General features: G+C 29.6%; 5 protein-coding genes across 5 annotated transcripts; 2 read left to right on the top strand and 3 right to left on the bottom strand.

Annotated features, from left to right (window-relative positions):
* Positions 1 to 1,108: 1,108 nt before the first annotated feature.
* Positions 1,109 to 6,505, top strand: LOC145742251 (prolyl endopeptidase FAP-like). Its single transcript, XM_082560033.1, has 18 exons — positions 1,109 to 1,208; positions 1,301 to 1,511; positions 1,614 to 1,737; positions 1,869 to 1,993; positions 2,071 to 2,273; positions 2,431 to 2,564; positions 2,734 to 2,849; positions 3,038 to 3,182; positions 3,365 to 3,508; positions 3,633 to 3,763; positions 3,933 to 4,013; positions 4,172 to 4,340; positions 4,497 to 4,654; positions 4,790 to 4,914; positions 5,092 to 5,217; positions 5,423 to 5,589; positions 5,905 to 6,012; positions 6,272 to 6,505. Exons 1-18 carry the CDS (start codon positions 1,109 to 1,111, stop codon positions 6,503 to 6,505), a joined length of 2,601 nt encoding a protein of 866 aa, XP_082416159.1.
* Positions 6,506 to 16,094: 9,589 nt separating this feature from the next.
* Positions 16,095 to 22,091, bottom strand: LOC145741234 (uncharacterized). The gene is made up of 15 exons (XM_082558788.1): positions 21,797 to 22,091; positions 21,223 to 21,342; positions 20,538 to 20,646; positions 20,359 to 20,438; positions 20,113 to 20,236; positions 19,754 to 19,888; positions 19,394 to 19,534; positions 19,122 to 19,288; positions 18,795 to 18,920; positions 18,476 to 18,631; positions 18,187 to 18,321; positions 17,857 to 17,991; positions 17,551 to 17,676; positions 17,099 to 17,168; positions 16,095 to 16,953 (listed from the first exon to the last, which is right to left on the bottom strand). Exons 1-15 carry the CDS (start codon positions 22,072 to 22,074, stop codon positions 16,639 to 16,641), a joined length of 2,217 nt encoding a protein of 738 aa, XP_082414914.1. The 5' UTR covers positions 22,075 to 22,091; the 3' UTR covers positions 16,095 to 16,638.
* On the bottom strand, positions 22,091 to 23,213 carry LOC145741237 (putative methyltransferase DDB_G0268948). The gene has a single exon (XM_082558789.1). It carries the CDS (start codon positions 23,196 to 23,198, stop codon positions 22,377 to 22,379), a length of 822 nt encoding a protein of 273 aa, XP_082414915.1. The 5' UTR covers positions 23,199 to 23,213; the 3' UTR covers positions 22,091 to 22,376.
* Positions 23,214 to 23,403: 190 nt separating this feature from the next.
* On the bottom strand, positions 23,404 to 24,815 carry LOC145741238 (putative methyltransferase DDB_G0268948). The gene has a single exon (XM_082558790.1). The coding sequence runs from the start codon at positions 24,137 to 24,139 to the stop codon at positions 23,405 to 23,407; it is 735 nt and encodes a 244-aa protein (XP_082414916.1). The 5' UTR covers positions 24,140 to 24,815; the 3' UTR covers position 23,404.
* A 534-nt stretch (positions 24,816 to 25,349) lies between these two features.
* LOC145742823 (cytochrome P450 4V2-like) lies at positions 25,350 to 27,539 on the top strand. Its single transcript, XM_082560643.1, has 3 exons — positions 25,350 to 25,991; positions 26,133 to 26,329; positions 26,535 to 27,539. The coding sequence occupies exons 1-3, from the start codon at positions 25,542 to 25,544 to the stop codon at positions 27,415 to 27,417; spliced, it is 1,530 nt and encodes a 509-aa protein (XP_082416769.1). The 5' UTR covers positions 25,350 to 25,541; the 3' UTR covers positions 27,418 to 27,539.
* The last annotated feature ends 173 nt before the right edge of the window (positions 27,540 to 27,712 follow it).

The following is a 27,712-nucleotide window of genomic DNA, read 5'->3' as shown; positions in this document are numbered from 1 at the left end:
TACTTTAAAGCTCTTAAACTTGATACACTATCGAACACATCAAACAATCATTTAAATTTCTTAAATTTAAAAATAAATATCTATTTAATTTTTAACTTTTTTAGTTTTTAAAAAATTTGTTTATTCGAATTTAAAGATTGATATTAGGTTTTTAAATTTTGGTCGGTTTATATCTTATTATATCTAAAATTTGAAGATAATTAAAAAATAATTCTTGTTTGTTTGTTATATTAAATGCTGGTTTGTAAATTAAAAATCAAAGGTATGTAATATTCTTAGTTAATGTTTATGCATATATTTTTTATTTATAAAATTTTATGTTAAAAATAATCAAATAATTTCGAACCATATTTTATTTATCAAATAAATCTTGTTATTATTAAAATTAGCTCATAGAATTAAACTATAAGGGTATTTTTAATAAACTGTACATATTATACAATTTTTACGCGCGTTCGTACTCAAAAATCCTAGTTTTAGCAAAAACTATGCCGATAAGGATATATAAGCTTTAGATGCCTAGAGAGTAGCAACGCAGGTGCCTAGAGAGTAGCACGCCGCTGCAAATTAGTGATCGCCGCTTTTTAATTAAAAATGTAAACAATACTAAACATGGACGTTGTTTATTTAAAATTAGCTACTCACTACAAAAAACATTTTTTTAAAAATTTGTTAAACAATAAAACTAGAGCTTATATAAAAAATTAGAAACTGTGCAATTTTTTAACATAGAGGTGTATTAGTAACGCACAAAGGATTACATGGAATTAGCAAAATTTTAAAAACTGTTTATGGCTTGCCAAAATGCGTTAAGATTACTAGTTCACTTAATGCTATACCTAGTTTAAACATAACGCAATTCCAATGTGTAATCATTAACTAAAGTCACAATGCAACTGTTGCTAAGGCCAACGTATGCCCAGTTTAATAACGACAAACATTTGCTTAGTTAGGTCGTGATTTTTACTTCGTAGCGAAGTTGCTAAATAAAAAAAAAATTACGCGCTTTTTAATTTAGTGTGCTAGCAGAATATTATAGAAGTTGTAAGAAAATTAATTATTTTGTATACCGTATAGTGTGTGTTACTTATAAGTTAAAGTAACCAAAATGGGTTTTAAAATGAAGACGTTCGCGCTTATAACGACTGTAAAAATTCTTCTTGTTATTTTTGTTTTTGCGAAGATCAATTACTACGATGTCGAAACAGGTAATGTTAACATCATATTAAAATATATATATATATATAAATATTTTTTTTTCGAATATGGGACACTATTACTACAGTTACTATTTGTTTAGATTCCAGTTCAAAGCTTTTAAAGGTGCAGAAACGAGCCTTGAAATCATGGGACGCTATATCAGATTACATAAAAAGAAAAAATCCTAAAGTCTCGAAAAAATTCTCTCCCCGAGAGTCACGTGATGTTAGCTCTCAATTGTTAGAGGATATAAAAGCGGGCGAAGAATTACCACCGTTCACCTTTGACGATTTATATGACTCGAAATTTTCGTAAGTTAAACCTAAAACTATTTCGCGATGGTGATATGTATATCTTATAAAAAATCATACATTCAAATTAAATATTTGTAAACAATAATTTTATATTTGCAGATATAGTACCTTTTATCCAAACTGGGTTTCGGATTCTGAATACATTTATAGAGATGGAGAAGGGGTGAAAAAACACAACCTTGATAATAATGGCGACGAACTGCTGGCTTCCAACGAGTTTTATGTATGTCAATTTTGTAAAAGTGTGGTTTTTTTCTAAAAAAATAGTATCTTTATATACTATTTAATCTTTATATAGCAGAAAATTTGCTATCTACTCAAATATTTACAGTCCATGCGTTACTGATATTATAGGAAACTTCAGTTGCAAATGGATATTGGATTTCTGCTGACCAACTGTACATTTTAGTTCGAACATCTTATTTCAAGCAATGGAGATACTCTTACAATGCTTCATACGCTATATATAGATTAAGCAAGTATGTATCTAGAAAGATGATTGATATGATCATTTTAACACAAACACATTTGTTATATAAATTAATGCTTCATTTAGTGAAGCTAAGTTGTTTGAAATAACGAACGAAAAAGTTCAATATATCGGGTGGTCACCCACGTCACATTCAATTGTCTACGTAATGGAGAACAACATGTTCTACATCAGTGATGTCGAACACGCCACGTCATTAGAATACCAGATGACGTCAGACGGTGAAAAGAACAAGATTTACAATGGAGTGCCGGATTGGGTTTACGAAGGTTAGAAATTGTTAAAAAATTGAGTCACGTGACGACGAAACCCAGCAAGTATGTTAAAATTAACCGATTGTGCTTTCAATTTTCCTATTGAATTTTTTATTACTGAGCCTACCCATTTTGTAACAAGTCGTTATTTTAAAATAACAAATATTGACAGAGGAAATGGTCTCAAGTACGAATAACATATTTTGGTCGCCATCAAGCCGATTTCTTTCCTACCTCGTCACCAATGATACTGGTGTCAAGGTCATTGAATTTACCAAATATGGAAACACACAGTACCCTGAAGTTGTAAGTTTACGTTTAACAAAACAAACAATAGGTTTTAAGCAACCAAAAAAACGTCAGTGAATGAGTTAAAGCCAAAACATTGCAATACAAAACAAAATTTACCAAAAATTAGAAACTTCAAAATTGGGAAAAAAAACAACCAGAATTTAACTAAACTGTTTCACTTTAGATAGATGTTGCATATCCCAAAGCCGGTACCAAAAGTCCGACCGTTGAGCTACGTATATATGATACAATACAAAACACCACAGTAGTTATCGACGCGCCTGTGGGCGAAATTGGAACGTAAGTATTCACCTAAAAGCTAATTAACAAGAAAATTTATTTAAAATTTTGATTTAAAAAGTGCCAATTTTAAACACATTAGCATACGGAAATACTTCGCAATTACAACTCAAATACTGTAACTAAAACTATATACTTGTTATTTGCTTTTCTACTTTGAACTTTATTAAAACAAAAACAAAATTTAGAGACCATTTGTTTTGTCGTCTGGATTGGTATCCTGATTCTCAAGCTTTACTTATTTTTTGGCTTAATCGAATTCAGAACAAAACAGTTCCCCAACTTTGTGAATACAATAATATGACTATGGAGTGGGATTGTAAAGTTGTTCAGGTATTTAAAATATGTGTTTATTGACAAATATTACAAATTTGTTATGCTGCCAATATATACAACTTGTTACAAATGGTATCTTTCTCCGGCCTAGTTATCCCGCTTTGATGTATTGTATTTGTTGCCTATACTTTGTTTTTAATTTTGTTAAAAATTAAGAATTTTTTTGTAAATTTTAACAGAGCGGTGTGGAAGAAAGTAGCACGGGCTGGATCGGAGTCGGGGGTTCCCCGTTTAGACCAGTGTTGTTGAATACGACGGATCGTTCCTATTTCGCTGTATTTTCTTATGACAAGTTTTTTCACGTTGCATTGGTTAACCCCGAGGTATATGATTTAACTATTAAGCAAAATCTGTTTTCTAAGAAACGTATTTACATTCCATTGATACTAACCTTAAAGGATTTTTTTTGTGTGGGGGCATACAAGATTAAAACTTCAACTTTTTAAGGCTAATACAAAAATACAAAAAACAACAGGAACAAATGGTGTGATTGCGTCACTTCAACGATATGACGTAGCAAACGAAATACTTTACGTCACTGCAGCATATCCTCTGCCAAGACAACGATTCTTGTACAGGTAAACCCAAAAATAATTTTCTGGATTATATTACTATACGAAAACATCGTTTTTTTTTTAAATTTCAATATATTAAATAAATTATATAGGGACAAACTAAAACTTATTCAAACTGGCAATTAAAAAACAACAAACACATTTTGAAAATTTACCAAACACATATGTTTAGCCTAAGTACTAAAGAAACAAATCCAATTGATGAAACTAATTGGGACGCGACTGTGCCAGAAGTTGAATCAAGAAAAGAAAGGTAAATGCCTAAAAATAAATATTCTTAAAATAAATATGTAAAGCAGAATTTCAAATTACATCATCTTTGCACAATTTCAAATTACATAATCTTAGCATGGGGACCCATTTACATACTTTAATGACATAACAGTTCTGTCGTTTTAAAATTATGAATAGATGCAAATGGAACACACCCAGTTTTAGTAAGGGTAACACGTATATGGTAATTAATTGCGGTGGTCCTGACGTACCTATGTCTGTATTATACAAACAACAAATTGATGGGAGCTATGTGGAAGTGGAAGTTGTGAGAAATAACTCAGATCTAATCGAAAACAAAGCATCCGTAAGATAAAAACTATTAATAATACCCATATTCATCTTGATTCAACAAAAAACCTAAGTTTACAAAATATTACTTTATAGTCTTTTTTAACTGATTTAAAAAATAAATGATATAATAAAATTAATTTAGCCAAATGCGAAACTTTTACAATATTAGGTGAAATGGCCAACTAAAGAATACGGAACTCTCCAAAGTGAAACTGGTATTGATATTTTGTACCAAGTTTTTAAACCTTTGGACTTTAACCCGGACAAACAATATCCTTTATTAATTGAAGTATATGGTGGGCCGGGCTATCAAAAAGTTCTGGACAGGTAATTATTTAAAAAAAGAACTATTAAATTAAAATCAACTGATCACGTCACAGTTATTTCACAAACCTAAAAAATTTAACAATACAATAAAAAACTTACATAAACCCATATATAGAAAAATATCTTTGTGTTTAGATGGACTAGAGGCTGGGCAGCAGTGCATATGGTTAGCCAGTACGACATAGTAGTGGTTAGTTTGGACGCACGTGGAAGCGGTTATAGGGGAGATGAAATTTCCCATTTATTATATAAAAAGATTGGTAAGAATATAATTATTATGTACCTAATCACAATACAATTTACCAAGTTCAAACTAAAATATGCCTCTTGAGGGAAACTAGATAAAAATTAATATAAACAATAAATACATAAGTATGCAAACTATAAAAAGCATTTGCGCAAAACAATTTAAATTTTAAAGTAACAACATTCTACAGGCCAACTCGAAAAGCTGGACACAACCGAAGTCGCGAGATATTTCGCACAACAAAGTTGGATCGACGAAAGCAAGGTAGCATTATGGGGCTGGAGTTACGGAGGTTACACCACAACACATACAATTTGTAAGTTAAAAAGTAAATAAAACATTTATGCTACCATAAATTACTTTGACATTGGCAAACAAAAATTGGAAACTCATTTAAACGTTGGTCTATTCAACAGTCATTAATTAGTAATCATATTTGAGTAAAATTAGTTAAATTTTTAATTCTTTTTTAATAAATAAATTTAAAATGATAAAAGTAAAATTTTTTAAAAACTGTTTAGCTGAAGGATCTGGTGTTTTTAAATGTGGGTTTGCAGTGGCACCACTGGCGACAAGGTTTTTATACGACACCATTCACACAGAGCGATACATGACCCTACCTGACGACAATGTTGATGGATACGAAAAATGTTCAATTTTAAACACGAACTTGGAAAACTTTAAAAACGTAAAAAAATCACTATTACTATCAAAGTTGTTATTAAATCAGACAAAAAAATTATGATTTAATGTGTCAAATATTTCTATTAAACAATACATAATTGGTTTATAACAAACAAACTAATTGTTTTTCTATAATTATTACTCTCTGAAACGCAAACCCCAAAATTAACTAGTTTTAAATTTTTTTTTTACAATTATATAAACCCCAAAAATAACATAAAACCCTGTTTAAAATGTTAAAATGGGCAAATGTAGTGTTATATCTTGTTTAAATTTTTACGTAGTGTTAAATAATCATACAATTAATTTTTAAATTCAGGCATCGTATTCTATTATACACGGGACAGCGGATGACAACGTTCATTTTCAAAATGCGGCTTTAATATCAAAAGCTCTAATCGGGGCAGGAGTAGATTTTGACAACTTTGTAAGTTTAGCAAATTTTAAATAGAACTATCTTTTATGATTACAAGCTTTAAACTTGGGAAAATGTATGTTAATATAATATTAAAAATAAAACGCTGAAATCGACTTTAATGTAAAGTAAATAAAAGTAATTGTCTATTTTATCAAAAAATATTAAATCTTTTAATTTTTTTTTTAATTTTACTCGTGTTTATAGTTTTAAACACAAATTTTCATTTTTTTGCAACAATTATGTTATTTCGATCAATATTAATTTACAGTACTACGCTGACGAAGCTCACAGCGTAAATACAGATCAAAATGCAAACAAACACATCTACAAATTATTGACAAGAAAAACAAGAAAATGTTTTGACCTTCCTTTACCCACCACAACTACGTCACGGAAATACCCAGCGCCCCTTATGGGGGTGCGTACCCCTGACTACGAATTTGAGAGCTTAGGTTTTACAAAACCCGTCTGTGATCAAACGGAATATTTAGATCATCACTAAGGGTTGCATTTAAAAAAAAGTTTTAACTTAAAATTATTTTAATTACCACTTTTAATTTTGGGAATTTTAAAATTGAAAATTTACAAACGTACTTAGCTTCGTCTAGCCGTTTATTTTATTTTCGTCCTAATGATTAATTGTTTTTAGATGTTTTATAATATATAAGGTTCTAATTTTGTATTGGCAAACGTAGATGACCACGTTTTATGTACATCAATGTAAGGTGTTAAATTCAAAATGCAAGTCACGAATGCAAAAAAATGTAATATTAACAATGAGCCTTTGCTATTACGAAAAAATCGTTAAAAGTTCATTTTCTATTAACTTTTATTCTCGCGCTTTTAAATTAAGTGGACAAACGATTATACCAAGTAATGACTTTTTAATACGCAAAAATTCTAGGAATCAAAATACTACAATTTTGTAAAGCAATTAAAATTTATGAGGCAATTATCGTTTGAATATATTAAAAATTGACTAACTAATTAATTATGATTAAAATGACATGATTAAAAACAAATTTAGAGCTATAAGAAACGAACCGATCTTAGAAAATCGTAATTCTTTGAGTCATACAAAAACAACTTGAACTTACCTAATTTATGTTATTACACACTAAAATATTACTATAGCATAAAAATATTATATTTTTATTAGAATATTTAAATTAGAAAGCCTAACTATAAACAACTATCGACGTTTATTATTATTGTATTAAGTTTGAAAATAAATTAAAGCTTTAATTTTAATTTTAGAAGAGTAAAAATATATAAAGCATTGCGTTAAATTGAATTTGGGGGTGTTTCATTCGGCAAAAAGGACAACATTTCATTGGTTAAACATAATTAAAATGCACGACATAATTGGTTATTATTTAAGAGCGTTTTAACAGAAAAAGGGGAATTAAGTTAGTGGAAAATATTTTCATGTCATTTAGTCGTGTTTAGTTGTAGGATACAGCGTTTTTTGTAAAATTTTAAAAATGTTTTTTTGGATAGAAAGTCTTGTGATCTGCAGTTTAGTAATTTCCAACTATGGCCAACAAGAAAACTTAACCACGTGTAAGAATAATTAAGCTTTTTCAGTTTAAATTTCTAAATAACATAAGAATTTACATTATCTATTTAAAATAAAATAAATTTATTGTGACAACAAAAATTTTTAAATTTTTTTGTGGTATTTTTTAATTTTTTTCATCTGTTAAAACGATCCAAAAATTTAAATTAAATAACAAAACTTGTCTTATTTAAAACATAATTAAATATAAAATATTTTTTACCAGCAATTAATTTGTCTGAAAATTCCAAGCAACATCAGTTGATTTGGGCAGTTAAGCAACGAAATCCGATTCAAGTTTTTTCACAAGTAAGCACATTTTTTATATACGTTTATCGAAATGTATATGATTGTTTAAGAATACTTAGTACACAATAATTTAAAAAAAAAAATTTTAAATTAGAAATATTTTATTTAAATATTTTAAACTGGTGACATTCAGAAAACATTAAAAATACGTCTGCCTCCCAAGAAAATATTTTCCAAGTATTAAATTTAAATTAAATTTGGCACAAAAAGCCGTGACCTTAAAGCGTCCTATACAAATGCACGTCTATCTTACGTAATAATGTTTTTATACAACTACAACGCGTCGAAATTAACTGAAATGCGTAATTAAAATAAATGACGTAATGTTGTCGAATGTATGTTTACAAATCTAACAGACTTTTAATTTTTATCACGTAATTTACATCCTAAACGTATAGCTATTGCATCATCTTATTCTAAATTTATATAGTAAAGAAAAGAATTTACTTAACAAAATGGCAAATTTTTATCATAAAAACTGCGTGACTTCCGTAATACTTTAAAATGTTGTTAAACCAATTTTCGGGGTTAGCTTAAGAAAATTGAAACATCAAAATTTCTTATCTTTTTATTTGTTGTTTTAGAGCGTTTTGTTGGCAACCCATGCAGCTCCCCAAGTGGCGGTAAAAAGCGGGGACTTGGACTCAATTGTGTTGGTTGATGGTCAGTTCGGCTCAGAATTCTGGGCTCTGGGTTCCGATTACCTGAGAAGAAAAATTTATTATTCCGATTACAAGGGAAATTTTATTGGTGTTTTAAATTCAGTGGTAAGATCTTTTATAAATAAATCATTTAAGGTAATGTATGCAGCAATTAGTCATGATCGTGTTATTAATCTACTGTCTACTAATTTGCTAAACAAATCTGCAATTTAACAATTTGTTAATGACGTAATCTGTTTACAATTTTTTACGAGCTACTTACGACCCACCTACAATATACATTTCGTAATGGTGTATTTGATTTAATTGTAATGATGACTTAGCATTTAAATGCTTTCAATAACGTCACATATGCCAAATAATAAGGATTTATTGCTATATCATAAAATAACGCGTAGTAGTACGTGCAACTAAAAGTTAAATATATGATATGTCATTTTAATTAAATTTTTTTCATTCACAACATTAACATACTACCACACACACCAGTTTTCCAAATTACGCTTTTTCGTAAGTAATATTAAAATATTTCTTACTAATTCATTTAAAAAAAAACATTTTTCAATGATATTTAAAACAATGAATACATCATAGAAAATTTTATCTAATAAAAAATCACCTAGATTAACAATTTAGAACGGAAGTCACCATACGGTTTTCCACGGTCTAAGTTTTGGTATAGACGGAATTTCTGTGGATTGGTTCACAGGCAACGTTTATTGGATCGACTCTGATTTGGGTAACATATTTGTGGCCGACACAACGTTTACTTACGTTATGAAACTATTTCCAATTACGAGTAATGTGCCGGGAAGAATAGGAGTCGATCCCATACGAGGGTATATTTAATTTTACATTAATAATGCCCAACTTATTTTAAGATAACTGACTAAATAATTTCACATTTGCATTTCTAAAATGTCCTTTTCAAATTAGCATTATATATAAAATTAAGTATAATTACAAATCCAAAATGAACAAATGAAAAATGTCAACTATTAAGCCACTAAATTATATTATTTAGTATGAACTTTTTTTAATTTTAGAGTTATTTATTGGTCTGAAAGGAGAGAACAAGAAAGTCGAATTTATCGTTCTAACTTGGACGGAAGTGGTATTCAATTATTGCATAATTTTTCAACGAGTTTGTCGATTGATGAGCTTACTATAGATTTTAACGAGCAAAGGTATTATAAAGTATTGGTTACTTATTTTAAATTATGATCTATATCAATTTATCAATTAAATAGTAAAAAATCGTTTCTCTAAAATTAGAGTTAAAATAATCTGCTTTAAATACTATGAATGGGCATGAACTGGATTTTCGATTAGGCTATTTTAATATTAAAAAACTTTAAATAAGCCAAATATCGTGTTTAATTAGTAGAAAAAAATAAAATTACTAGAATTACAAAAATATAATTTAATAAACTTATTTTATTGGATAATTTAGGGGCGTTAGTATATCACGCCTCCTATTGTTATTTTGAGGCGTGATCTTTTGCTGAACTGACTTGTAAAAAAAACTACTATAATACTTACTCCGTTTCCGCGTATACATACCACGAGTTTGTAGTATGGAAATAATTATTTGTTTGTAAATAACAAATTTTACTACAAATTCGTTTGTGACTCGACAAAACGTTTATGTGTGTGTTATTTTTAAAATATAAAGTGTACACAAATTAGTTTATAACTTATTTCTATTCGATTTCCGCAAATTATGGTGACGAGATGCATTAACTGAAACGTCATAATAAGAGTGTTATATTTCGGTTGTAAGTTTACGTTAAGGCATTTTTTTTGAAAAAACATTTAATGGGAGTCATTTAGAAAATCCCTAAAAAAACGATGCCCATATGATATATTATCAATATTTAATATGTTTTAGATTGTATTTTGCCGAGCGAACAAGAACCTCTTTTGGAGGCAGTCGGTTTAGATATTTCAATCTAACTTCACCGAATGTTGTTAAAACAATTTTTGAACGACATTTAACCTGGGTATCTGGACTTGCATCATACCAGGTACATTTATCAACATTAAACAATTTTACAACAACAAAAACATTTTACCTAAAAAAGCCTTTCACGCTCAGGCTACAAAAATTTTTAAGTAAAACCAATCTGAATATTCATTTGCATTATTTTAGGATGTATTATATATTTCGAACCGATTTGGTCGCAACACTATCTTAGTTTATAACAAAACAACTGGAGAAATCTTTCAGAACTATCAACACGGGGTTAGCGAAATACTTCGGTCAGCCATGGTGTACGGTCCAAACATTCAGCCTTGGTCAATCGTACAACAACAACGACGTATGCCACAATTTTAACAACAGTTATCTAAATATGTTGGACTTTTAAAAAAAAAATAAACCAATATGTTAATAAAACCAATATGTTAATAAAATTTTTTTTTTCTTAATTAGATCCATGTTCTAGTTCAAAATGCTCACAACTTTGCCTTCCCAGTATAAACTCAAGGGGATATGTGTGTCGGTGTGGAGACGGTTTTAATCTTGGAAGAGACGGTTCTACTTGTTTTTCGAAGCCGTTTACTAACAATTTTATTATGTGGTCCGAGCTAAGAACAAACAATATATTCCAGGTATGTTTGCTATAACATAATTTAAATGTCAAAGGAGTGAAAAAAAGGTGTAACTATATACCATAGCTAGTTAAAAGGCTTAACGTGATAGTATCAATTTTTAGTTATCTCTTGATTCGCCAAACCTTGTTGCATTGCTAAATATTTCAAGTAGAAGGCCGTTGAGGTCCGTTCATTATGACCCAGTTCAAGAAAAAGTTTATTGGTCGCAACCATTCTCTAGAACCATAAAAAGAGCAAACTTAGATGGTTCAAACCAAGAAGTGTTGTTTGAAAATGTGACAAGTGAGAAATAAAATTAAAAAAAATTAAATAATGTTTTCGGCGTTCTTTTTTTCCTACAGCTTTTATAATATTACGCGTTGGAAAACACAACAGTTGTCCAAAAGGCGTTGATTAATTATATATTTAAAAAAAATTATTTGCATATTTGTTAATTACCACCAAAAAAGGAAACATAAATAATAATAAATGACAAAATTTTGATGAAGTAATTTTGGTTTATGTAAAATAAAAACCAAATTTTAAGTAATAATTAATGCCATTATCATAAATTTCCAACCAAAAAAATTGCCCATTTTCGGTTCTAACGTCTAAACCGTATTCACTATGTTTAAAGCAATTGCTTTTGATCTCGATATTGTGTCGCGGACAATGTACATTGCCGACAGCGTAACTGATTTTATGTTAGTTGGGTCGCTGGACCTTCCAAATGTGACAACAACTTTGCATGTTGATGAAATATACAATGTTGTAGAAGTTAAAGTTAGCTACCGATTAGGGTAAGTGTTACGAAAAAACAAAAACTTCTAATCAAAACTTTCACAATTATTTTTTATAATCACCTTCATAGATTTTTTTTAACTTTAAAAAATTTACTTTATAGAAAAAAATAATATTAAAAAAAATTGACAATCATTAAAAAAAATTAATGATATTTGAGCAATTTTTTATTTAATATTAAACAGTAAAGTGTTTTGGGGTGATGGAGGGCCTAGATTCCGTGGCAGAAATTTTGGCCGCATTGAGTCCATGAATTTTGATGGAAGTGACCGAACCATTGTTGCAAACCTTACGACTTTACCAAGCTCATTTGCCATTGATGATATAAGTAAGAATTAATATTGTTAAATACTTGAACAGTTTATTAAGACTTTAAAATGTTAAGTTGTTGCAATATTTTCTACAGTTATTAACATTTATTGGTTCGTAAATATTTATATACCAACAAGTTAAATAATAAATTTATTCAGATAATTTTTTGTATTGGACACAAGCGTTTAGTAATAAAGTTTACTGGATGGATTTACAAAATAATCTAACGGGTGACTACGTTGTTTCGCAAAAGGTAAACAAACCAAAAGCTAATTTTTTTAACACTGACAACTGAAACCCAATAAAATAGCAAATTACTGATTTAAAATAACTATTGCAATATTACACTTTACCATATCACAGCTTATTTTTCATTGTTACTTTTATTTTATTAGACCCAACCTCCTCGTTTTGAGGCAATAAGAGGCACTTACTTCTTTAACAACTCGGTATATGTAACACCAAGAAATGGTGCGAGAGTGTACAAAATACCAGCTGGAGATATCTTAGCTAACAACACAGAAGCTGAACTAAAAGTTATTGGGAATGAAACACTGTTCTGGGTATCGTCAATTATTGTTTATTCAAACGCAACTGAGTCCCAAGGTATTAAAAAAGGCAAAATTCTTACAATTTTAAAATATTTTTGTTGTTGAAAGTGCAACATAAAAAAATATTGTGTTAAACAACGAATGAACTACGAAACCCACTTAATCAGTTATTAAACAGAATTATTTTAATAATGTAATATAACTTTCTTTACAAATTAAACCACCTTTTAGGGCCGTCAGCCTGTACAGTACAACGGGGTGGTTGCCCTGAAATATGTGTACAATCCCCAACATCAAGCCCCACGTGTTTGTGCGCCGATCATTCTACATATGTATCACAAAATAACTCGTGTGTACAGATATACTTAAGAGGTAATAACACGTAAACAATTTTGACCATGTTTTATTTAGTTAATATTAGAAATAGTTAAAATAAAATTAGAAATAGTTAAAATAACTTAAAGATTTAGGACCAAATTTATAAGACGTTTAACATTATTTACAGAAGACACAATCAAACCCTCATTTGGTTTAACATGTCCTCGTACTAATCCCAATTTAGAGATTACTAGTTGTAAAACGACAGTCGTATTTAACTTCATTGAGCCCAATGCAACTGATAACTCAGAGCGAGTTAATGTCAAATCATCGGTAATACTTATAATTATTTAAAATTCATTTTCTAATATTAAGAAGTAAGCTCTTAAAATACCTTTTTACAGTAAAATCAATACACAAACTTAAATATAAAGCTGACCGAACCAAAAAAACACAGAACTAAAATAATAGAAACGAAATAATTTATGTTAAGGCAAATGGTCGACCTCCATTTAATTTACCTGCTGGTTTACATTTCTTTACATACACCGCCACCGATTACAACGGAAATAGCGCTGCTTGCCATTTCTACGTAATTGTTAGAGGTAAACTAAAGAAACGATTTCCGATTTGTTAACTTATATTGTAAATTAAACCATCTTTATTGCCATACATTGTGTTCTTTTTGTGTATTTTTATTGCCATACATTGTGTTCTTTTTGTGTAGAACGAACCTGTGGTACTTCTCCGTTTATACCAAATAATGCAGTTGCATCACCACCAACTTGTGGCAGCAAAGTGGGTTCGGTTATAAATGTTACTTGTACGACCGAACCAAGGCATACATTTCAGGTAGTCACATATAATATTTTATCGAAACTGTGTCAAACATGTTGGCTGGTAGAGCCTTTGTTTTTTTTTAAATTCGGTTAACTTTAACACATGTACAAATTAAATATGTGTTTGTTGAATTTTATTTTGATTTTTATAATTTTAATTTAGTTTGTCTGCGGTACAAACGGTATATGGGAACCGTCTACTTTGCCATTTTGCATTACAACAACGCAATCAACTTCAACAACACAATCAACTTCAACAACACAATCAACTTCAACAACACAATCAACATCTATTTCAACAACACAAACAACATCAACTTCAACAACGCAATCAACATCTACTGCAACAACGCTGTTAACTATAGAACCAATACAATCAACAACTGGAACAATACCTGGTGTATCAAAAAGTATTAGCTTTGTAAGCAACTCAGCTGACCTAGATAGTAGTGCCGAAAAATCCCAATTTTTAACAACAGGTATGAATATTAAAAGTTTTTTCAAACTATGTATAAAGTAAATTGTGTAATCTGGTAATAAAAACTTGGTACTTGTACAACATATGAAAATCTATTCAATTAAGAATTTTATTCAGGTTATTGTCTTAATGTATTGCAAATGTAGATTTAATTTTAACTTTAACTTTACTTCTTAGCTGAACAAACTGTACAGGGCCCAGTTCAAGCTTCTACATTAAACGGGGGATTAGTTGCATTAATTGTTATTTTGCTCATTGTACTCATTGTGGTTGTTGCATTTTTAGTGTACAGGTAAATTTTTTTTGTAATTTATATTTAAAGCTCTTACGCAGTTAGAAAATTAATGTTTAAAAAAGTATCCATCAACCTTAAATTTCTCGAGCCGAGTAAAACTAGTTTTGCAAACTTATAGGTATGGACGAAGCAAACTAGGATTTAAGCACGTGTTATGGTCTAGAAATTTAGACACTGTCACTTTGGCAAATGAAGATGATACTTCTAATGTTCAATATAGAGGAATGAATGATGCCCTTTAAATATATACTTAGTGACACAAACATTTCGTGCTTTCCTATTAGAGCCATACTGGGTTATATTAAATGTAAATATTATTTTATTTAAGTTATTTTTTACACAGTAACTACCATCGACAGTGATTGCTCTACTATTATAAATCAAATGTGTCGTAACTTTCTTTTTTTTCGTACAATTTTATTTTGTTATTTCGTCACTCCTATGTTATATTTTTATTTATGTAGTGTATATTCTGTAAAATGTATTTTATTTATCGCATTTATTAATAATATAATCTATACTGGGTTTGGTGACCATGCCATAAAATAATTAAAATCTTCATGTAAACATTGATACTTTTGGCATGTTTTAAATCATTAAATTGATTTTGTCATTTTTTCCCGTCGCATTGTTGTAATATTAATTGTATCGTATTTATTATTTACTTTTATCAATGCGCGAAAAACCAAAATAATAAAAAAAAAATAAAAAAACATTAAGTAGCGTAAAGAATTTAAAAAGTTTGTGACTAAATTGGGGGTCACGTATGTTGTCCGGCTCCAGACAGAATAACGTGCCATTTACTATAGGAGAGAATTCGTAATCTGTAGGTGATAATTCTCTTGCGCCGTAATCCAGACGAGAGAATTTAGAAGAGCCGTAGTGTAATTATGTTTTGTCTAGAACCGGACAACATACGTGATCCTAAATTGGTGCCCCAAATTTAACTAATTTAACATATATATTACTTTGACTTTTAAAAATTGTAAAATGTTTTACTCATTTATGTGATTGCTTTTGGCAGCAGTTGGCAACACAAATTATAAATAATTTTTTTTGTAAATAAAACATTACTGCACTTAATATTAACCCAAAGTTGTATAGTTTACTTACCATTCAAATGATAAAAAGCAACGACTGTTTCTAGGTTCTTTTGATTTTTTAAACTTCAAACATTTTTCTGTTAAAGTTAGAACAAGTTTGTTACACAAAATAATTAAAGCAATTTAAACATTTAAAATTGATATCAAAAGTAGTTCACAAGTCTTGACAAAATACCTTCGCTTCTTCCATTAGTTGCTATTAAGATCGGTTCAGTTTCAGTTAAATCTTGTATTTATTTACACAAATTTAAATAACCTAATCTTAATTAATCTAGTAAAACGAACACAAAATGTTAGTTCTTTGTTAGTAAAACAAACACCAAATTTAGTTCTTTGTCTTTTTTTAAATCTTTATCACCAATTCTATAAAACACACAGAGAGAATTAAAAACCAGCAATATAAATTCAATAAAAATTCGAATTGATGTACAGTGTTAGAATTACTTGTGTAATAGACTAACAGTAAACTTAGCCAAAATACATTTATAAACTTTATAACTTTTAAAATTCACAGTCATCTAAAAGTCTTGCACAAAAAAGATAGTAATATAAAAAAAATCCCATAAGTTTATCTAATAATCTCATCTGGCACACAACAACAGTAAAAACTTAATTTAAAAATATATAAAACAGGCAAGAAGCAGCAAAAATACAGTGTAGAAATCATTCACAGTAATGTTATCAAAAATGGTTATTGTTTTGCCGAACTACAATGTTTTTGAGTAAATTTAAAAACTATAAGTTTTTGGATTGGATAGCTAAAATGTTGTCTTAAAGTTTTAATAACTTCTTACACTGTGGACAGGTTATCTTATTAAAGTTCATCTTTGTTAACTGCAGAATTTTCGAAATCACTTTCATCCTCTGAGAAATCACTTTCGTCAGAATCACTAAAATGTGAATTATCTTGTGGTTTTTCCTCTTCAGGTTTTTCAGTATTTATTTTAACACTCATTTCATTGTCGATGCTGTTTAAATGTTCTGGTTTTCTTTTTTCTTTATACTTCTCAAACATCTCGATATACGTTTGCATAGCCTCAATAAGAGCATGCACACCATCAGCATAGTCAAATAAATGATGTCGCTCTTTCCTTACTACAATATCTTCATCTTCTTTTACTTCATATCTCTTTGGAATTTTAATTTAAAATAAAAAAAATTGTTATTATAAAAGAAAATAAACATTTAAAAAATTCATAAGTTTAGTTAAATAAATTTACAAAAAGTTTTTTTTTTTAATTCCCTTTTATTATTTTTTTAGTACGAATAATTACCGAGTGTAAATCTTTTTCCAAACCAATAACTACTCCAAAAATATATTTCGATATAAAACCCTCATTTTCTCTACAACAAAATTAAAATGACACATTAACAAATTTAAATTCATAATTAAGATTTTATGCAACTTTAAATTTAGTATGTTTGTTTCTTGTATATGTATGACATTTACAATAGTTTACATGACAAATATGTAGTTAACATAGTTGATTAGTATATATTTAAATGTTTTTTTTTTTTGCTTTATTTAAAAAAGCATAACGCTAAAAAACAAATGCATATAATACAGTATGCCATACTCAACTTAAATAAGGAAGTAATAATAAAAGGAAATAATACACCTAAGGTTTAACTTCCTTATCCTGTATAGTGTTTCAATTATTTTAATATTTTAAGTATTTTCACGGTATGGTAATTGCCGGCATATAAATTTATTTTAAATATTTACCGGTCAAGAATGTGGAATAGAAAGTCGGGGTCAGTTTTACATTCACTTTGATCTTTTGTGTATTCGATTGTTAATTCAACAAATTTTTTCTTTGTTATTCTTGTAGTATCGGCCATATCATAAAAACTAAACAAATCGAAATTGTTTAAATCTAAACTTTATAAACTCTAGTTTAAAAATTTATAAATATTACATATTTGACAATTCAATATGGGTTTAATGTATTTATGTGTTTGATTTACTCAATATGTTCTTTTTTTGTAAATAACAAAAAATAAACAATTAATTCTGTTAAGTTTTACTCACTTCCTGAAAAGTTCCTTTAAACAAATATCATTGTTTTCCTCTTCACTCTCTAAATTTACCCCAACTCTACCATAATCAGTTTCCCACATACCACCACCTTGTAACTCAGGATTTTGTTTATATCGATAACCTAATCTAAATTGTCAAGGCTTTGAGTTAATAATGAAAAGAGTACATTTCACTGGCATACAATAACAATAATCATAGCAATTAAAAAAATCTGTAATTTTATCATATTTACTTTATTTTTCCTTAAATTTTATCTTTATTTAGAAAAAAACATTTAAATTTATGTTAAAATTAAGTTGGTGGTACCTTTAATTAACTTACTTGGCAAATTCTCGAAGTTGCTTGTAAGGTAGATTTTTTAACTCCTCCGAAGTTAAAACACCATCAAGATTAGGATCAATTATCACAAATGCTGATGCTGGTTCATCCAAAAATACTCTCACACAAGATTTAAATCTAAGAAAAACGTATATACCATAACTCTTCTAAAACTTTGTTTTTACATTTACAACTTACATTTGGGTTAAGTGTATTACAAAAACCAGACAAATTACAAATTATTTGTTATCAAAAGAAAAAATTTCCCATTAGTTTTGAAAAATATACTTACTGTGGATAAAGTAAAAAACCGCCTTTTCCACAATCTTTAACAATAACCTTTAAAAAGGTTTTAGCTTCAATTGCGTCAGCTATCAGATGATTAAAACTTCTTGGGTTAAATTCGGGTGATTTGTCAGTTTTTTGATCGTTTATGTCAAGTTGTGATCTACAAAAATTAGGGTTTCTTACAAAAAAACTAACAACACCATGTTTTAAAAATTTAAAGATTATTAAAACCAAAATCTTAGTAAACTAAATTATTATCACTAACAATAAAAATATAAATGACTGTTATGAAAACAATGACTGTAAAATGTATTTAAATTTACTTAGTTGGCCCATGAGGTGCATCTGAATATCGGCATAATTGTTTGAACAACTCAATATCAGCGTTTTCACATTCACTTATGTCAATGGTATTATCAGAGTTTTTATCAAACTGCTGAAAGATTTTTCTAATAAAGTAAAAAAAAAAATTAATAAGCCATGCAATGGAAAAACTTAATGGGTTAAGTGTATTACAATATCAATTTTATGTTAGTGTGCTATTTTGATAATTCACCAAAACAGAACAACAAAACTAGCTCTTGATGCAAATTTTCTAGTTAACAATAATACAAAAATTTTAGAGGACAACGTAATGAAAGAGTATTCACCTGAAGAATTTGGTTCCCCTAAGAACAGTGTTGCCCATAACAGAGTTCAAGAAATATAAATAGGCTTTAAAGTCAATCTGTTTCATTTTAAGAACTTTAAACATATTAACAAATGATTGCTTGATATTAACTGGATTGCCATAACCCATATCAACTGTTTCTTGATCCTGAAAATTGTATAAAACCGCTGTTTTAATTAGTCCAATCAAATAGTTCAAAGGTATATACTGTAAAGTTCTATTTTAGCGAATGATTTTCAACAAAAATCTTACTTTTTGATGTCCCCAAAACACATATGCATCTTCCAAACTTGTATATTTGTTCATATCAACATCTTTACAATCATCATCATTAAAGTAGTCACGTGGGTAAGACAAAAACGTTGCTGATATAGATCGGTTGTATGATCGAACCTAAGTAGAAAAAATTTTTGATGACAACTTTTTGGTTTATGTTTGGTATAAATTTTAAAGCCAAATTTAGACCTAAAAAAACATTTTTAATGCAATGTTATTCATTCCAACAATATTTAAAATCCACTTTTAGTAAACTGCTCAAGAAATTGACAAATCTTCCAAAAAAAAATGTTATATTATTTGTTTAATAGTTGATATTAAAAATGCCTAATTTACTTGATGAATGTATTGTGCTGGAAGATACAAACAATCTCCAGCATATAAAGTGGCATATTCCCATGGAACTTCAGTTAATTGAGCTTGTTCATTTAGGTTTAGTGAATCCACATTTAAATGGGAGTAACCTGAGCCCTAGAATGTTTTAATACATGAAGTCAAGTTAAATACAGTAAAATAAATTTTTAAAATCAAGTTTATATTCTTAAATAACTACACATAATTTAAAACCATTTTTAGTCTACCATGTAAGTTTTAACAGTATTTGTAGTTCAATAAAAAATTTAAACAAACAAATAACTAACAGAAAATAAATACAGAGAAAAAAAAATATAGTATTATGTTTTGAAAACAAATACCTGTCCCTCAGCACCCAAAGTAAAATCAAGTTTTAGTTTATTATTAGGATGAAATAAAATCCAATCTTTTCTACCAGCCACCAAACAATGAATAATGTTGTCTGCATCATGATGTAGCATTGACCTATGACAAGATATCTTTTTATATGAAATCAATACTTGGGATTTATATTAAAAAAAGTAATTTTTGTTAAAAATAATGTCCAATTTATAACAAGTTGTTTTAAGTTATTGCCCTGAGCCAACCTAGTTCCATGGGTTCCAATCCATAAGTTTAATTCTTGCAAATTTTCTCTGAATGTGCTGCAAGTTAAAGGCTTTGGAAGCTAAAATAATAAAGACAAAATTTTGTTAAAAACTATCATGTGTAAGTTTGGCAACCTTACAAAAACAGAATTTTAAAACAGAAATTTATTGAACAGTACCTTGATATCCTTTTTCATAAGGTCAGGCAGCATGGACACAACATACCAGTTATGTAACTTGTATTGATTAAGAAATCCCTTGATTGACATACGCTTAGGTTCAGATTTTCTTAAAAATATAAAGTATTACAAGGAATGAAATAACGAGTCGCTATTCGCTAAAAGCGAATAGTTTTTTTTTTAAATTAGCGAATCGTTTTTTACAAATATATTGGAAATAGTAAATCGACCAAAAATGTTTCAGGCGATAATAAAACACTTACGATATTTATGTATTTTTTACGAAGCTTTTTTAAATCGGTTTCGAACTAATTTAATTACATCAACATAACCCTGCGTAAATGTAGGTTACTATAGGGCATTTAATAACAACTTATAAGTTTTATCCCCACTTCATTAAGTTGTTGCGCAAAAATATTACATTTTAAAAATGCAACAAAAGGCATCAGGTGTTATAAAAAAAACGAAAGTCATGACTTGGGCCTAATCATTGCTCTAAAAATGCGATCCCATTTTTAGCGAATCGATTTGTAAACGTTAATTTGTACCCTGTATTAATTTAAAAATTTAAAGAATTGTGTTACAGAAAAAACAACAAATTAAAACAAAGTTACATTAGCATTACAAATGGCATTTCAATTATATTAGTTTACTGCTTGGATTAAATTCGGATTTGATTGCACACCTGTCTTCAACTTTTTTCTCAACTAAAACATCTTGATCCCCATATTCATCAATTAAATATTCATCGCTCCATTTTTCCAAAGCTGGCGAACCATTTAGCAGTCCTCTCAGTACAGCTGGTCTATAAAAATGTATAAAACTTTAAAACACAAACAATTTAACCGGCAGCATGGTGTAGTGGTAAGAACATTTGCTACACCACCATGAGGTTGTGGGTTTAATCCCCACTGCTTTCATGCTGTAGCGCCCTCGAGTAAGGCGTTACGACCGGTACAAACTCCTACTGAGCTAGCACTCAATCAGCGGCATAATTACCGGGCAATTATAGTCTCTATAATATCCCAAACTGCCACAGGCAACTCGAGACTGGGTCGGGGTAACAAATGTTACTTTAAGTTTAGGTCGCGCATTCGACCTTCCCACATCGAGGATAAAGATATATACAAAAAAAACATTAGATATGGTTAGTATCAACACTATTAAAACATGCAAACTAGGCTAAAATATACAAATACAATCATAGGAATTAACACAACTGACAATTTTTAACAAAACGCTATTAGTTAAACATTTACCTGTTTAATTTACCGTGCTTATCCCATAACTCTCTTGGTGACAAATCCTCAAAATACTCTGGTACTTGACCAATTGGTTGTCTTTGAGTTCCTAGCCGAGAAAAATGGCCAAATTGTGGCAATTCCGTTAAGTTTTCAGAAGGTGGTAGTACGAATGGAAATTTAATTTGGAAAGCAGGATCATGTTTAATAAGGAGATCATGTTCCAATTTTCCACAATGACCATTTTCCACCAAAGTTACAACACTTATTACAAATAAATATAAGCCAACTTTCATGTTTTATATTTATGTCCTTAGTTAATTAAAAAAGTTATTAATTAAAAAAATAAGTAAATTGCAAATATATTAAGATAATTAATGGTATATATATATAATACATAGAGACAAAAAAGTACAAATATTATAAAACACTATATTAATGAGAATTGTCTAAAGATTTAAGCAATGATGGCTTACATTAAATCATTTTTTTGCACAGATAAATACAGAGTTATATGAATAACTTTCAAGCAAAAAATTTAAATAATACTTATTCAATACAAAAATCAAATTTAAAGAAAAGCTTATTACTAAAATTTCTATGCAGACACTTTTGGTCTCGTGGACATTATCATAAAACAATCGTAAACCACTTTAACATCCACATCTTCATTTAACTTGTGTTCCACTTTCCAACATTTCTTCAAATTTTCAATAAGCTCTTCTAAAACATTTTGATTTGCCCCCTCTTGTTTCAGGTAAGCTGCATAAGCAGACCAAGTTGTCAAGTAACCGTGGAAATTTGCCAGGTTTATGTCTCGTTCAATTTTGACTGTTTCATCCACCAATTTGTGATCACAATTTAAAACATCAAACAACTCCTTGTAATGGTGATCAATGATATCTCTTCTAGAATTCCATTCAAAAAAGTTGTAGTAATCTTTTATTAATACATCAGCATCTCCAGATAACATAGGTCTGTCATATCCATGCATTAATAGGCATCCAGTTGGCTTTAAAACTCGGTGACATTCTTTTAAAAACTTTGGCATATCGAACCAATGTGCTGATTGACCGCATGAGATTAAATCAACGCTTTCATTTGAAAATTCACTTAAATTTTCGCTATGTCCTTCTTTGTATGTTATATTTGGTAACTTTGTTTTGTTTGCTTGCATAATTTGATTCGAACTTGGATCAATACCGACTAAAGACTCAAAATAAGGTGCAAAAATCTCGGTAGATTGGCCACTCCCACATCCAATATCCAGCAAAAGTGAGTATCGTCCACTGTCAGGCAGAGGTGAAAATTTTTTAAGGTAGCCTACCATAATGTCAGCAACCTTCTGGGGGGTTTTGGGTCGAAATTTCGCATACGCTTCAATGTGTTTGGCACCCTCAAAAAGTCTTATTCCCGCCATATTTAAACTTATTGCCTAAAATCTATAAAAACTAAAACTACTGTGATTAACTGTGATTAATAAAATAAAATATTTAACGAAGAAGTTACAGAAGAAAAATTGCAAAATACATTTCAGTACCATTATAGTTTACTAACATACACAAATAATTAAAAAATTGCACTACATTGGTGAAAATACTGCAACAAAAATGCCTAAACATAATGTTATAGAGACATAATCGGTCTAGTTGCCATAATCATGAACATTTCTTGAAGTAATGTAACGGACACATTTTCACTTGATTCATTTTCCACTTTCCAAAACTTTTTTAATTTCTCAATGTATTCATTTAGAACGTTCAAATTTGCTCCTTCTTTAACCGTGTATGTGTTATAGGCACTCCATGTAGTTAAAAATTCCCGATAAAGTGCTAAATTCATGTCAATACTAGAATGTAATGTATCAGTTGTTTTATGACTACAATTTATTGCATCAAATATATCTTTGTAATGATTTTCAAGAATCTTCACTTTTGGGTGCCATTCAAAGAAGTCATAATAACTTTTTGCTAAATTATCAGCCTCACCTGGCAACTGAAAGCGAATAAATCCATACACAAACAAACATCCATTGGGCTTTAAAACGCGTTGACATTCTTTTAAAAACTTTGAAATATCAAACCAGTGAGCAGCTTCACCAACAGCAATTAAATCAACACTCTCGTTTTTAAAATCAGTGAGATTTTCTGCATTGCCCACCAAATACTTAATTTTTGATAAATTGTTAAACTTGTTAGCCTGCTCTATTTGATTCTTACTTGGGTCCACACCAACTAAAGATTCAAAATATGGTGCAAAAATCTCAGTGGATTGGCCACTTCCACATCCAATATCAAGCAGTAGTGAGTAGTAACCACTTTCTGGTAAGGGTACATGTTTCTTGAAATACACCATCATCATATCTGCAACCTTAGCAGGTGTTTTAGGCCGAAATATTGCATATTGTTCAGCATGCTTCAAACCATCAAAAAGTCGAACTTGCCATATTTTAGAATTTTTAAAAAACAAAAGAATTTTTAAAAAACAAAAAATAGGCTACAAAAAAAAAATTAAAAAGCAAAACAAATTTTTTTTTCATTGAACACAGAAAAAATTTCTACTTTTTAACTGAAACATAGCCTGATAAACTAAGAGATGGTCCACACGCGTATTTTGCAATAAACATCTAGAAAGGTTGTTGGTTATAGTTTAACTTTATGCACATAACTTCTTTGTCAACAAAAAAGTTGGTTTTAACATTTTAAACTTAAACTTGCTAATTTGTGCCCTTGAACTTGCTAATTTGTGCCATATTTGCATTACGCAACAGTAAATACAATTTTAAATGTATGTGATGCAACTCAAGTATATTTTAACAATAAAACTTTTTCCCTTTCTTGCCTGCTTGCATAACGCAACACTTAGGAAATATATTGGTGAGAGAGGAAGGAAGGCATGGGTATCACGTGATCACAACAGTAACCATATGGCTCACGCAAATACTTTCTGTTAATTTTTATAAAAAACGTAATTCAATTTTTAAACAAAAAATATATTTTTTAAATTTCTGCTTATTTAAATAACTTAACTGCACTTTAATCTTGTTTTAGGTGCATTTTTTTATTTTTTAAACCATTTTATACCAATCATAGGCTTGATACACATTTAAAAAAAATTATTTTTTTTGTTTTAAAATTTTTTTTTTCTTGTTTCACCTAACTATTATCAATTTTACATAAAAGCAGTATGTACAAATTTAATGCACATGCTAAATTACATTTTGTCTTTGAAAGAAGTGCCACACTTTTAGTTAACAAAAACTATTGATCAATATAATTATGATATACTACTCAAGCAAAATTATAGCAATAAAAAACCCTTGTGCAAGTATCTAAATTGTATATTTACATAAATGATTTCTTTCTGATTTTAAGCTATGCTTGGTAATTATGACACATTGTTTTTTCCCCTAGTGAACTTCTCGTTAGTGAACAAAAAACCTATTCCCTGGTGAACTTTTCCCTAGTGAACAAAAAATTTAACAAAAAACCTACCCAATAGCGAACTTTGATACGTACAAACCATTTCACCTTACCCTGCTTTCGTGATACGCTATTGATTTACGATAGAGAACAAGTTAGCGTACTTTGTTTGGTTTACAAACTTAAGTAAACTAGACCGACTCAGCATTGCTATAAAGAACTGAAAGTTTTATAGATCAAGTTATATTTGTAGGCTTGTTTTTGCCTGGTTTTAAGTGGACAAGGTAGAAACATTTTTGTAACATAAAGTTTTTTGGTTGTAAATTCAGTTGAAAAACAAGATGGCAGTCGAATGGCTGGTTATTATAGCTGCCCTGTCTCTCTTTTTTATTGCTTACCAGGAAGCGATACTAGTTTACCTTAAGTCAAGAAGGCTTGTTGCAAAAATACCTGCAGTAGACAATAGAGCTTTTCCGCTGATTGGGCACACATACTTGTTAGCAGGAACCGCAGTACAATTTTTTAAGTCGCTTAGAAACATTGTATTTGGTGCCATGCTAAAATACAAGGGTAAATTATCTTACCTCTGGATTGGCCCAGTACCTTTATTGACAATCTATCATCCCGAAAGCGCAGAGGTTTTATTGCGCAGCTCTAAGCACATGAGTAAATCATACTTTTATAGTTTTACACATTGTTGGCTCGGCACCGGTGTTCTTCTTGCAAGTGGCCAGAAATGGCATCAGAGAAGAAAACTTATAACACCCTCATTTCATTTCTCAATTTTAGAGGTAAATTAATATTAAAAACATTCACCACGACTAGTTGTTTTATTATTTAAACGCTAATACTAATAGTGTTACCTATTTGGTAGATTAGCAAAGTTAGAATATTTCAATTCGAGTTTTTGAAAATATTTATGTATTATATAGGAATTTTTGGAAGTGATGATAAATCAATCGCGAACGCTTATCGCAAAAATAAAGTCTACTAAACAAAAAAACGAAGAAATCGATCTTACGAAATGCGTAACAATGTGTGCGCTTGATATTATTTGCGAAACAGCAATGGGAAAAACTGTTAACGCTCAAGAAAATGAAGACTCCGATTATGTTAAAGCTATCGCAAGGTTTGTCTTTGAAAATGATTTACTAAAAATAAATACACAACACGTGATTAAGCATTTGTGTATTTAGCCTAACTTTGTGCTATGCTATAAACTTTACCCAACTTGTAATTTTTATTAACAATTCTGCTAAAAATTGTATTAAATCACGCCTTTACAATATCATGGCTTTACTTGCTTTAAAAATTAAAGTTACTTTTATTTTTAGAATAACAGATTTGATTCAATATCGAGCAAAGAATCCATTTCTTTGGTCAGATTTTATATTTTATAAAACCAAAAGGGGAATGGAACAAAAACATATTCTTAGCATTCTTCACGGTTTTACAAAATCTGTAATACGAGATCGGATGAGCGAAACGAAAGTTCCACAAAAAAAGAAGAATGCGCGAAGGATGGCGTTTCTAGACGTTCTACTTAAAGCGGAAACGGAAGACGGCAAGAAGTTGCCTTTCTCTGGGATACAGGAAGAAGTAGATGCGTTTATGTTCGCAGGTCACGACACCACTGCTGCAGCAATGACGTGGGCTCTTTATCTTATTGGAAGACACCCCAACATCCAACGCAAGATTCAAAACGAGATCGATAACGTCTTAGGAGTGGACAAGGATTCGTCAATTAACTTTACGATAGAGAACCTGAAACGACTTGAGTATTTAGAGCAAGTTCTTAAAGAGTCACTACGTATGTTTCCTTCGGTGCCTTTATTTGCACGTGTGACGTCAGAAGACTGTGAGATGGACGGTTATACAATTGGAAAGGGCACCAACGTTATGATTTTCTCCTACGCCATTCACCATAACCCGCAAGTTTGGGATAAACCCGAAGAATTTAACCCTGATCGATTTTCTAAAAATAATGCCAAAAAAAGACATCCCTACGCCTTCCTTCCATTCTCAGCTGGTTCAAGAAATTGCATAGGCCAAAAGTTTGCAATTATGGAGGAAAAAGTTATCCTTGCACAAATATTACGTCATTATGACGTCACTTCTTTGACAAAAGAAGAGGATTTGTTGTTAAGCGGTGACATGGTCTTAAAACCTGGCAGTCCGCTTTCTTTTGAGTTAACCAACCGACAAAAAGAAAATTAATTGTTTTCATCTATTAACTTGAACTATTTTGCTTAATTATTAGTCTTAAATAATTATATTTTAATTTTTGTATATGAAAATAAATAAAATGTATTATTAAAGTATAATAGACGTTAATAAAAGTGCATGATAAATAAGGGAATTTGGTACGTTATTAGATTTGCCCTTAGTTCAGATATCTTAGGCAATTTAGAACCAATAATATTTAGAAATCCAACCTTTAATTGGTTTAGTGTGTAAAAAATTCTGGTCAAATATTTTTAAAGACTTTTATTTAAAATATTTATAAAAAAAT

This window comes from Corella eumyota, chromosome 2 (assembly GCF_963082875.1).
Source record: "Corella eumyota chromosome 2, kaCorEumy4.1, whole genome shotgun sequence".
Lineage (NCBI taxonomy): Eukaryota > Metazoa > Chordata > Ascidiacea > Phlebobranchia > Corellidae > Corella > Corella eumyota.
Note: the sequence above shows the minus strand (reverse complement) of the source record. Positions and strands in the feature narration are given on the sequence as shown.